The sequence below is a fragment of the Ursus americanus genome, chromosome 8, assembly GCF_024610735.1.
Source record: "Ursus americanus isolate L20-20 chromosome 8, mUrsAme1.1.p, whole genome shotgun sequence".
In the NCBI taxonomy this organism is placed as follows: Eukaryota; Metazoa; Chordata; class Mammalia; order Carnivora; family Ursidae; genus Ursus; species Ursus americanus.
In genome coordinates, this window is record NC_142134.1 from 64,488,742 (window position 1) to 64,501,969 (window position 13,228).

Below are 13,228 nucleotides of genomic sequence, written 5' to 3' on the forward strand. Positions count from 1 at the left end.
GCCTGGCCCGCTTTCGGGTTGTGGGCTGCGTAGACCAGCGGCCATCACGCGGGAGCCGTCATCAGAGCTGGAGTGGCTTGGGGGGGGTGGTGCTGAATCTCCAACTGGCCTCATAACCAAGGCACTTTCCCAAGCAACTTCTGTTTTTCCACTCAACTAAAAAAAGGATACCCTAGAATTGTTTTTAAACAGAAAACCACACTACTCCACAGAAAGGTGGAGTAGCCCATGTAAGCTTAGCTCTGGGTACGCTTGACGGCCAAACCGCTTTGAACGGCGAGACCCAGTCTTATCACTGATGTGGGGCGTGCCAGCCACACTCAAACGCCACGGCAGAGCTGTAAGCCCAGCACGGCCTCTCTGGATAACCCTGCGGCAACTTATTTTGTAAAACTTTGAACTCATCCCCTTTGAGCAGCAAGAAATAATTACCGTTGTACGAAAACATATTGCTTGAGGAAAGTGTTTCCTACATTAGTTATAAGAAAAAAAAACATAGGAAGTAACCTAAACGTCCAGCAGGAGTTAAAGAAATTATTCCGTATCTCTCTATGGGCTCCCAAGCTGCCTTTACATTTTATGTTTTAGGAGATATTGATGATGAGGAATGGGGTTAAGTGAAAAAAGAAGAGCTTTTTCTCATTTCAGAAGGAAAATGTATGAATCTGTATATCTGTGTATAGGCATATAGAAAATGATGTCCAAAGATCTAGTGAGAGGTTTATTTTTTTTCTGTCTGATAAGAGCACAAACGGTGTCTTTTTTGTAGTAACTCTTGGTTTCTAAAGACATGCAGACACAAAATATATTTTGTATTTTAAATGATGTCCCGTATGATCTTGCCACCCACCGAGCATAGCACTCCGTAGGAAACTCTGCCACAAAGTGAGGAGCTCGGGACCAGAGTCCTTGCCATTTGCACGACTGTGTGACCTTCAGCTGATGTGTCTCATTCATCAGCACCTTGCTTTCCTGTCCATGAAATGGGAATAAATAATACTCCCCAGGTGGGGTGTTGTTTTTTTAATTTGGGGCCTCAAATGAGTTAATACAAAAGTGTTTCGAAAGGGTAAAATACTGGACAGATGCAAAGGATTATTAACCCTTTAAAAAATCAGCAGTAAAAGTCCACGAGACTTTCTTGTTTCTGCTCAACCCTCACACTGAATTTTATTTTGTTTTACTTTTGACACCTGGAGTGGATTCTTCAACACAACCTCGTAGCATTTAGAAGCGGGGAACCTAGCCCAGCTTCATTTTCCAGGAAGAACGGACATTGGTTTGCATTCCAGGGTTCTAGAAGGACTTAAGACTGAGTTGTAAACCGGGGATGTACTGTATGGTGACTAACATAATATAATAAAAAATCATTATAAAAAAAAAAAAAAAAAAGACTGAGTTGTAAACTTTATATCCCACCTAGTTCAGGATCTGTTATCTGAAGATCACGGGTGCAGTCTCCCAGCTACTCCACAGTCCATTTCTGATCTGAAATCTCTGGCAACGGCCCTGCTGGAGACAATCCACGAGAAAAACATGGTCATCCAGCACCAGAGACAGACCAACAAGTAGGTGGCTGGACCCTCGGGTGGGTGGTGCATGGGAGAGACATGGGATGCTGGCTACCAGTGGTGGGTGGCAACCAGGAGGGACAGCAGGCCTTTGGGGAGCCAGGAAGGGGGCCCTTAAGTCTGGAAGGACACCTCCTAAACTAGAATGGGGTGTGTGCATTATGACAGCATCTTAGCCGTTGGCCAGAGTGGGGGAGGGGGCATACTACCCGCCATGACGTATTGAACGCCTACCCTGATCCACCCACTGAGGAAGACAGACGTCATGCGCAGTGTTGACAGTACAATTGCCTGGGTAACTTAACCTCCCTCTCCTGCGGGTCTTCTTCAGGGAAGGCCCCTCCTCAGTGCCATCTTAACCTCCAGCATGGCAATGAGGGGTTCTGACCAGCAGGAACGCCAAGCATGAGCTTCCACAGGGAGCTAGCTGGGCCTGGAAGGGAGTGCCATGCCACTCTTCCAGAGAGGCAAAAAAGGTGGCGGGACGGAACAATTAAAATAGGGTGTCTTCCTTGGCTTTTATAAACGTATTGACTAGGTGGGGCAAAATCAAGTTAAAGTGGCCATTAGGGACACATGCAAAATTGGAGGTGTTCAGAGAATGGTGAAGAAACTATAAGCTAAAGCAGCAGACATGGCCAACAGGGCTGGCTTTGAGGGCAAGCAACCGTGGAAGAGCCCTGCCCTAGGTTTGGAACTCCCCAGTTGCCCTCTTGAGATTCTTAATCATTTTTGAATGAGGAGGCCTGCATCTGCATTTTGCGGTGGGCCCCCAAATTATGGAGCTGGTCCTGCTTATAAACCTACATGTAGCACCAAAACGAAGGCATAGAAGTGAGCAGGCTCCGAAAAGCTGGGCTTCCAGCAAGGACGGGAGGGGTGACGGACTCGGGGTCCTGGTGAGAGGGAGGGGCCCAGGGAGAGAGGCAACTGGAAAATGATGGAGAGTATTGTAAAAACAAAATAGAAAAAAGAGAAGCTGGGAGTGAAGGGAAGATCGCGCAGGAGATTAAGATATATATAAAGAAGGCAGGGAGCAGTGGAGGGAGTCTGGGCAATCTCGGAGGGATGACAAGGGTAATTTATTGACAGAAGAAGTTTTTTAAATTCTTTTAAAAGAAATCTTAGCCAAGGAATGAAACAGTCAGGTGCTAAAATGCAGATACTTCTCAGGGGAGGGAGGAGAAATGGAAATCTCCCCAGAATAGGTACGAGGTCTATTTTATCCAGGCAGAATCCCCTGTAGCCGGTAGTGTTCCGCACGAGCCTCCTTTGTCCTCACTGACTCCCTATAAAGACCCCACTGGGGCTCTTTCAAACCTCCTCAGGTCTTCTAAACCCTAGTCTGTTCTCAGCAGGTAACCTCAGCTGCTCTTTCACTGAGAAAATAGATGTTCCTCACCAGGAACCCCAAGACTTTCTCTCCCCTGAAGCCAGTGCCTTCCACCCTCTCCCTCCTGGCTCTGCGAAACACACCCGCCCACCATCCTGTGGGTCCACACCATCTCCCCTCCTCTGGCCCTGGCTCCCCTGTGAGCAATGCTTCCCACCTGTTCCAGTCCTGCCCCACCCAACCCCCAGCTGCAGCCTCTTCACCCAGAAACCACACGGAGCTCCTTGAACCCCCAAAGCCTTTCCCCAGCTCTGCAGCGCCCCTGAATTCCACTCACCCAGCATCTTTGTGAATAAGAAGACCACCTTTTCTTCTTCAGCAGCCACCCCCTCAAAGTGTGTTCTGGGGACGCCCATGTCAGAACTACTCGGAGGCACTGGTTTTGAAATGCAGAATCGGGGGTTTTCTGGAGGGTTCTGGATCTGAACCAGCCCCAGGGGATACCGTGCACAGGAAAGAAAGCCCACCTCGGCTTCAACACCTCTTGAGACCTCTTCCCCGATCTTCTACAGCAGTCTTCCTTTGAGGGTCTCCAGGACCCCCAAGCCCCACTTTGTGAGTCCGTTTCTTTTATCATTCCTCTGCATCCCAATTCCCACCCTGCACTCATCTCCTTGGGTTCCTCTGACTTTCTCCTCATCCCCCCAATTCCCTCCATGCCCCTCACTTCCAGCCCAGGTGTCCGCCAGGCCTTCTGCTCTCCTTCCCCACCCCTGGGGGACTTCATCTCCCCCCGATCTCTGCCTCACACTCTCTGCAGGCGGTTCTCAGAACTCTTATCCCCGCCTCATCATCCAGAGCAGGACCCACGTTTCCAGCTGCGAGGTTGGCGGTTTCCCTCATATCCCTTCAACTCTTCACATTTAAGGACTCTAGACTGTGGGCTACCCACTCCTTAGTACGTTTTAAAACCCTTGAAAATGCTTGTGCCCTTTGACCCACATGGTCTGCATCTAGGAATTTATCCTAAAGAAAAAAATCAGTATGATGCCCTCAGGTTCACATAAACGGATTCATTTATAATGGGGAGAAAACAGAAACAACCCAAATGTTTTTATTTATATTGTATTGTGTTGTGTTGTGTTGTATTTTGAGAGGGAGAGAGTGCACAAGGGCAGAGGGAAAGAATCTCAAGCAGACTCCGTGCTGAGCATAGAGCCTGACGCGGGCCTTGATCTCACAACCTGAGATCATGACCCGAGCCGAAATCAAGAGTCAGACGCTTAACCAACTAAGCCACCCAGGCGCCCCCTCCAAAATGTTTTTAAGTTGGAGGCTGGTTGGATTATAGTAAATCCATAAGATAGAATATTATGCAGCCATTTAAAGCATGACTTGAAGAATATTTAATGGGCTCTGCCCACCATCCTCATACTCAGATTCAACAAAGCTCCATGTCACGCGGGTTGAAGCTGTCCCATTAGAATCGCTGTTCTCTCCCAGGACAGAGGACAGTGCTGGGCCTACAGTAGTGCTCATGCTTATTTAATGAACGGATGATAGAATCATCTTCTGATCCTTTTTCTTGTTCCCTAGTACTCTTTACAGCTTTCATGGATTCAGTACATATGTCAGGCCCTTGTCGTGGGCCTTCCATGTACTCTTCCTGGCTGCCCCCTCTGCTTTGTTCCCACCAGACTATCACCTCTTCCTTAGGAAGACCCTCCCATAGATCCTCCAACCACAGACCCCAGACCCTCCACCACCCCCAACCCCCGAACTCTCACACCTGCCCACCAGCTACAGTTCTGATCACGTCACAAGCCTCCATTAAACAGCTGGACTTTTCTTTTTGTGTTTGTTGCAAGTTTTTATTTAAATTCTAGTTAGCTAACATATAGTATAATATGGATTTCAGGAAAAACCAGGACCATTAAAGCAGAGACGTGCTGCCCACAGAGCTCAGTAACCCCAGGCCAACAGCCTGACACTCTCACCTCTCAGGACAGATTCATTTCTTAACGTGTTCCTACCGTAACCCTACTGCGACCAGCATGCCCCAGGCTCCACGGGCTCTCACCCTCCATTGAGAAACACACATGTCCGTTTTGCCAGGTTTAATTTTGGGTTTTTTCTTTGTTTGTTTTTGTTTTTTCAAGTTTAATTTTATTTTAATGCACCTTGTCATTTGTAACTATTATTTAATAATTTTGTACCATCTCATGGTTCAGATTTTTAAAGGTTAAACAGCAATGTGTCTCTCAACTACTACCACCTCTCAGCCACATCTCTCCTTCCCGGAAGGAACCACTGTTCCTTATTTCTTACGTATCCCTTTCCAAGGGTGCATATGTAAATAAATGTATAACACATTTCCACAGACACATAAATATGCTTGTGTATACTTGTATAAATATCGTCTTTTCTCTCTTCCTTCCTTTCTTTCTTCTTACAAACGGTAGCTCATATTCACCAAAAAAAAAAGGGTTCTTTTTCACTGTTCTGCACCTTGCTTTCTTCCCCCATAACAATAGATCTTAAAGATTGCTTCATATCAGTACATAAAGTACCTAATGTGCCATTTTTAAAACTTAGAAGGTGTTTGGTTTCATACTTTCAGTAACTGTTTTATTTGGGGGCATGTAAAAAAAACTAATTATACAACAAACGGTGTGGGGCTAGGAATAAAATCTGAATTCGGTCTGCTTCCTCTGACACCTCCCCCTTGACTTAACCTTTTGTAACTAAAATAACACAATAGTTTTGTGTTGGTGGAGCATGATGAGCGAGAACAAAGGTGTTCTGTTCTGTAAGCCTGTGCTCCCCCTGCTGGCTTTCCACCTCCTGACACCTCCCCCCCCCCTTGAGAAGACCCAATGGGAGCCATCTTGAAGAACTGAGGAATCCACTTAGGACTTTATTTTTTGAGAGGATTTTCAATCAATGGGCATTTTGCTTGAGGTGCTCAATGCCAAAGAGTTGGCAGTTGTCTGACTTGCTAAAGAAGGGATGAGCTTCATGTGACTTATCAACAGGAAGCAAAGCAGTAACGGAAGAAGCAGGTGTTGAAATCCCGTTTACTGGACAGCCCTGTTGAGTTCTCCAGTCAACACTTCGCCGGTGGGAGGGTGCTGGTGCTGGTGCTGGTGCTGGTGGTGGATACATGAAGACATACTGGCCTTTCACTGCCCTTCCTGCCATGCTAACTCTGTTACTGCTCTCCCCCACCTCTGGCCAATGATAAATAACTTGAAAGTTCAAGATACTGGGAACAGCATGAGCTGTCATGGATGAGAGTAGAGAGTCAAGGCCACCGAGGGTGGAAGTGGGGGCAGGGTAGAGCCACAGTGATTTCTTGATGACCGGGTTTTCCCCAAGAACCCTCACTTAGGGATTTCTGCTCCTGCGTGGTCTGGGGAACGGGAGCGGACACAGAGTGGTGGCCAGCTCCCAAATCAGGTCTGTGGTTGCAGGTCCCCTCTGACGTTCTTACTATCAGAAACTACTACTGAAAATCTATCTGGAGGCCTGACATGCTGAGGATTTTCCTAGACTGCTAGGTAGACATATGCTGAAATCCCTCCTATAGCTAAATAAAAACCTTATTTTAAAATCTCCCCCCTCCTACCGAAAAAAAAAAAAAACAAAACCCTCTCAAACCTGTTTATGCCTCAAGCTACTGCCCTCGCTGTCTCCTTCGATTCCCTGCTGAACTACTTGAAGAGTCATCTGTATTCACCTCTTACGGTTTCCCCGAGTCTGCTTCTCCCAACCCTGTCGCTTGGATTCTGTGTTTACCCCCTCCACTGTCCTGAAACATCCCTCTCAAGGGTCAGGCATGTCTTCGAGGTGGACTTTTTCATCCAATGTGACCAACCTTCCAGAGTAAGACAATATTGACCCACCGTCCCACCTGGGTCTCTCTCTCCCCTTGGCTTCCTGGCCGTACGTGGCCTGGCTCCCCTCTTCCCTGTCCAGCTTTGCCTCTAGGGCAAGGGGGTTCTCTAGGCTCCTCTTCTTCTGACTTCTCATACTCTGCTGGTGAGCGGGCCTACTCCCCAGCCTCCAGGCTCATCTCTGCACTCCCAGACATTCCTTCTCCCACATGGTCAGCTGTCTCCATGGTTATCCCACAGGCACCTCGAATTCCTCACCTACCTCCGTATTATCACTCCATTCGGTTGACTTCCCACATCGCCCCTTCCCCCCAGCTTGTTGGGGGCCACCACCATCACTGACTTGGACATCACCCTTCTGACTGGTCTTTCTGCTTCTACTCATACTCGTTCCAGTCCATTCTCCACTCTGCATCAAGAATACTTTTCCTAAATGGCGTTAGGCTGCTTCTCTGCTTAAAACCTTCCAGTATCCCCTACAGCTTCAATAATTGTGTGTTGAATTGGTCAAATTGAATTCAGCGGACCCTGTGCCTCTGTTTCCTGCCTTCCTCAATGCCTACTGCCCTCTCTCCCTGGGCTGCACCACCCCGCCTTCCGTGGACCACCTGCCATATTTGTTCAGCGTGAAACCCATCAGAAAGTGTCTTTTTGTCATTTGAAGAATCTTGGGTCCTAGCGTACAGGTCAGCCCAGCTGCAGCCACATTTCAATTAGGAACAATTTTTAAAGAGGTCTCGCTCCAGACGCAAGAATGCTTGGTTTAAAGCGCCACTGTGAGGTGTTGGTTAAGAGCATGCACTTTGACAGCAGCGGAGCTGTAGGCTCAAATCCAGAGTCATCACCAGCTGAGTCCTGCTTGTGGTTCTGGTCAAGTTAACTAATTTCTATGCCTCTGTTTCCCAATGGGAGGAGTAGAGCGGGCTGGATGAGAGCACGGGGGGCGGCAAAAGACACAGCTTGGAGATAAACTGTGTGCCCTTGGGCAGGTTGCTTAATGCCTCCTTTCCTTGGGGTCCACATTTGTAAAAGGAGGATAATAATACAATGTACACCGCAGGGTTTTTGTCAGGTCAGATGAGATCAGGTAAGCTCAGTAGGTGTTGAGCAGGGGCTCTCGCTGTTCCTGTGAATGGTGTTTCCCATTTCTGGGAGACAGGGCTCTGTTATCCGGGAACACCAGGAGGAAAAAAAAAAAAAGGCAACCAAATGTCCTTTCACCACGCCTTCAAACGTTGCCCTGATGGCATCCTTCAGCATACACAGAACGTTAAGCCTTATCTTTGGTTTCCAAGAGGCAGCCACACACAGATGATCTGATCTCGTTAAGAAACAGGCATCAACTTGAACTCTGCTGTGATTGCATCTCAAACCCATCAGCTGGTGAAAAGGGAGCTCGGATCAGAAGGTCTGAGCAAAATATTGAAAGCGAGATTACGACGAACGGTGTTTATTGAAGGGTCAGGGACATGAAAGCAGAATAGACCCAACAAATAGGGTGAAAATTGAAAGTAATTGATAAAGACTATGCAGAATTTAAGACTTAAAGAAAAGAAGAAAAGCTCACAGTACCTAGGTGAAGAAAACCACATATAGTAACGTCAGAGTTTTCTGGGAGCTCAAAGGGAATATTAATTAAGATGCTGCGAGTCAATTCAGGTAAAATAAGGATGAATCCAAAGCCATATATATATATGTGTGTGTGTGTGTGTGTGTGTGTGTGTGCAGATACATACATATTCATGCCTCTGTGTGTACGTGGGTGTGCGCAGCTATCTCTGGAATATAAAGAGAGGTAGGAGAACAATTCTAGCATTCTGATTTCTCCTGCTGAAGGGAATTGAAACTTTGCTATTAAGGTGATTTCCGCATCATTTTAGCATGGCAGAGCCAGGAAAATCCCCCAAATAATATAAAGCCTGGTTTTTCAATTTCCAAGCCAATGGAAAGTGATTCAAGTTTGAGATGACTATGAAATCATTTCCCAACTATGTTTAATTTTGTGTAGAGTGGAAGAGGGGTAATACATGCCCACATTTATGTCTTTCCATGCATAAAGTTTGGCTTCCACGTAAATGGTATAATCTTTTCAGATACACGTTCGAGAAATTATATGTCCCAGTGCATCAGAATGGTCACCTTGGAAAGCAATATAATTCTTCTAGTGATCCTACAATGAGTGGAAGTTCTTATGAAAGGCCTGTTTCTTCATTCTGTCCATAGATAATTGCAAGCCTGGAAAAAAGGAAAGCATTTTCTTTAACCAAATATGTTTATTGAACATCTACAATCAACCAGGTGTTGTGCTGGGTATCAAGGATATATGGATACCAGTAAGACATAGGTTAGGTCAAAGAAGGTAGCTCTTATTATTTTATTGACTCAAAACAACTTTACCACGCATGTTCACCATCTTATTGGTTAGACTTGGTGGTTTCCAGAACTGAGGTCCACCCTCAAAGAATCAGGTTGATACTACTAAGGGTATTCAAACTGAATTCTAATCTTTAGCAATGAGCAGTGCCCGATAGAAACTGTGTAAGACGTTTGGGCAATGGTGGAGTACTTGTTTAGCTCCACCTTTATGGGAGAGGACTCACTGGAATGGCAACATTTAATATTTTTTTATCATTCCCTTTATATTTTCACGTGTACATTCAACAAAGTGTGTATAATATATATATACATGTATATTCTTTGTGCGTGCACACATACTATGTTTCCCGCATATACTTTAAATCTCAAAACATTTTCTATCCAGGCACTCTAGGGGGTTCCCCCAAGTAGCTTGTTCATAGCCCCAAGAGCTGATGAGATGCCCATTAATTTGTCTGTTGTCATTTTCTTCCATTTTCTAGAATCCTAGGGAATCGAGTGGCTGAACTAGAGAAAAAATTAAGAACTCTAGAAGTTTCTGGTTTGTGGAGTCTTCCAGGTAAGCAGAACTTCCTGAAAGTTATTTTCCTTTTTTTAAAAAAGGCAGCCCTCAAATCATTTGCAAAGAAGATTCTACTTTTTAAATATCCTTTTATTTGAAGATCATTGTTAAAAAACCTACAAGGGCTTTAAACTTAGAAGCCATCAATTTTGAGGAAATCAGAAAAACGCATATAAATATGCAAGTTCCCATCTGTGAAACTATGAAGTTTTGCTAGCCTAAATTCAGAAATTGTCAGTGTATGTGTCTGTGTGCGCTTTATTTTTCACCTTTGGGAATATAGTAAATTGTTTCATTTTTTTTTACCTCTAGGTATCTTACAAAGATTTGCTCATTTTCATGATCATCCCTAAAAATGAATATAAGAATGTACAAAGATTTGTTCAATTTACTCCTCAATCCTAAAAATGAATATAAGAACTGACAAAAATTTGTTCTAGTGAATTATCATTCCTAAAAAAATGAATGAATCATAACTAAAAATAAATATACTGACAAAAATTTGTTCTATTTAGTTACCATTCCTAAAAATGAATACAAAAATGAGTATAAGAACCTTCTTCTCCTCTCTTCCCCTATTCCATTTTATGCAGCTTAATAATCAAAATTTCCTTTGGAGATTTTTTCCCCCCCACAATTGTACACGTTGTGAGGAAACTCTGATATTTCACTTTAATTAGCTATATTTAGCCTGTTTGTCTTGGTAAAATACCCCCTTCGTGAGACCCCCATCAGCTACTCCCCTTGTCTTTGCTCTCCGGAAACTTGTATGTATCATTTCCCACCCCCTCCTCTTTCCCGGGAAGCAACATTGTATATATATTTTTAGTTACTTAACCTTTCTGCACAAACCAGCCTCTTCTACCCTTGAATCGTATCTGTTGCTGCCCTGTAATGTTCAAGAAATGAAACTTGCCATAGGGACATGGACAGCAACGTTTTCTTAATGTAAATTTGAATAGCTGCCTTAGGTTGCCTGCAAGTGCGTTTCATAAATTGGTAGTTTTAGCAGAGATTCCTTGAACTTGATGTCAAAAGACCTAACAGAACTAATTAGTGGCAAGTGCCATTCTGGGGATTTGAATGATCCATTTTGCACAAGAACCTTTTGATGCAGTTAAAACCATATCTTCTTTGAAGGCGTTTCTTGTATTGCACTGAATTTCAACACAGGCAAATTTATCATTTATTTGTGCAGTCAGATTTCTATTTCTGGGCATATACTAGAGTTTTGATTTTTTTTTTTCCTCCAAATGACTTAGTGAAATTTCACGATGTTTTATTTCTCCAATTTATGTAAAAAAAAAAAGATGGAAGTTGAATAAGGAAAGGAATGCTGAGGATTTTCTCTCTCTGGTGCTGTTTGGTCTGGGCTGGAATGGCTGTTATGCATTAACAATTCTTTCTTTCCTCCTTTTTGCTGCCTGAAGGCCTGAGCTACAATGTTTCAGTAGGATTCGGGAGTATGTTCTATTTAAAATATCTGTGTTTGTGGCTAAAATCAGCATTAATTTCACCCCTGCATGTAAATAAATAGAAATGCATTCTCTATGTATCATTGCACTTTTCTGATTAGAACAGTCCATTGAAATAGAGAATTCAATTAGTACCAAGCAAATATTAAATGGTAAAATGCGCTTTGAGGGACCCGGCTAAATTGATTTTATGCCATGGCTATGTTTGTTCTGGTGTCTGGCCTCCACACACACACAGAGTGGGAGCACAGGAAAACGGTGGGCTCCCCAGATCTGCTACAGTTGATGTAAGGGAAAGAGCATTGCTTTGCTGCAGTTGTGAAGGATGTCACGATGAGGCATCGCCTTGTGATCGTTTTTAAACCACGGTGAGAAATACTAAGGGAAGGGCCTCTTGCAGTATCAGTCCAATCAGCCCCTTGCATCTGCTCATTGTTTTGCGGTCCCCATTTAACCTACCGAATAGTGGAGCAAGGGGCAGTGTGCTCTCTTCCTCCTCCCTCCCTCCCTCCCTCTCTCCCCTTCCTCCACCCCCACCTCCTTCTCGTCCTTTCTTCTTCTCCACCTCTTCCTCTTTCTCTTCCACTTTTTGCCCTCTTCTTCTTCCTCTCCCCAGGTAGAAGCCTGGTGGGGACTGAGTCCCAATAGTTTCAGAGAGCTGCTAGCTGTCTCTTATTTACTAACATCTGAAAGGATCAGTGTCTTCTTCAATAACTCAGTCCATCAGTGTGTTGATTCCTTTTCGAGCATCCACTTTGTGAATTCAATTCTATACCAGGCATTCTAGTCATGCCCCTCACCCCCTCCAAGAATCTGTAGTCCCATTAGGGAAGCAAGATGCATACACCTCTAGCAGTGAGCAGAAAGCACAAAATGATATATAATTAAGTGCTGAGTGAGAAAGGTGTTGGGGTGTAAGTGAAGAGTGTGAAGAGTCATCAAATGTCAGACCTGGAAGGACAGTTGAGAGCGAGGAGTTCAAGGATGGCGAATACTTGGTGTGTATTACAAAACACCCGTTCCCACGCCAGTGGCAGACATTACTAATCCATCCCAGGGCTCTTGCATGCTGCTCTCACCGGTCGCCCTCAGAACAGACGTCCACACTGGCTTTCCAGGAAGCCCCCTCCTGGGTAGAGTTGACATCTGAGAGAAAACATTTTCCTTCCCTGATCTAGTCTAATCCCCTCATTTCAGATGGAAAAAACAAAGGATTAGGAAATAAGAGGATACTGAAGGGACAGAGGCTGGTATTAGAACTCAGGTGTTTCCACCTGTGCTGGGGAGCTGTCGTTCAGAGAAGAGAGGACTGAGTGGGGGGGGGGGGGGGTTAGATCAGCTGGGGAGTGGAGAAGAAGGATGCAGAAGCCAGAACAGTCTCCTCTGAGACTCCGAAGGGCAGGGGTAAATTCTGCTTTATTCCAAGACAGAACTGTTGTTGGACTTCAAGCACCTGATGAAGATTCTTTGAGTCTTTTCTCCCTCCCTCCTCACTCTCTCAGCCAACAAATATGTAGTTCTTCATGTTGTTCGATAGAGCTGGGGAGAATTTGGGATCTTGCTGGGAAGTAGGCCAGTCTGACAAATGCCACAGTCCACGTGGAGAAATCATCTGGACAGCAGAACATATTCCAGACTGTTTCATTGGCTCCCGAGAGGTGGGAAGGCATGGGGCTCCCGTGAGAAAGTTGGGGGGGGGCGACGGACCCGGTCCCCCAGGAGGGAATGACACCATCCCCCCCACCAGCCTCAGTCCCCCAGCCCTTTGCTGGCCTCTGCAGGGAGAGTGGTGCCTGGGGGCTCTGAGGGGAGATTTCCTGGATGTGCTTCTGCTCTAAAAAGAAACACTGAAAGCCAGAAAAAAACCTGGCAAGAGCAGAGCCTGGCTCTGTGAGTTTTTCATTTTAATTCTCTCTTCTCCACTTGGAGCATCAGCCTGAGGAAGAAAATGTGCATTTTGAATGTACTTGGTACATTCGGGAGAAGGGAGGAGGGACGCCATGTCCCAGGGAATT

At 45.2% G+C, this 13,228-nt stretch overlaps 1 protein-coding gene across 2 annotated transcripts in view; it reads left to right on the forward strand.

The window, feature by feature from the left end:
* CCDC149 (coiled-coil domain containing 149) overlaps window positions 1-13,228 on the forward strand; it is a 101,986-nt gene that overhangs the window by 70,764 nt on the left and 17,994 nt on the right. Inside the window, exons 9-11 of one of the 2 annotated variants that reach the window (XM_045771338.2) lie at window positions 1,424-1,568; window positions 9,659-9,735; window positions 11,169-11,201. In XM_045771338.2, coding sequence (XP_045627294.1) covers window positions 1,424-1,568; window positions 9,659-9,735; window positions 11,169-11,201 — 255 coding nt within the window. The remainder of the gene's footprint in view (window positions 1-1,423; window positions 1,569-9,658; window positions 9,736-11,168; window positions 11,202-13,228) is intronic. The other variant, XM_045771337.2, reaches the window with a different exon arrangement.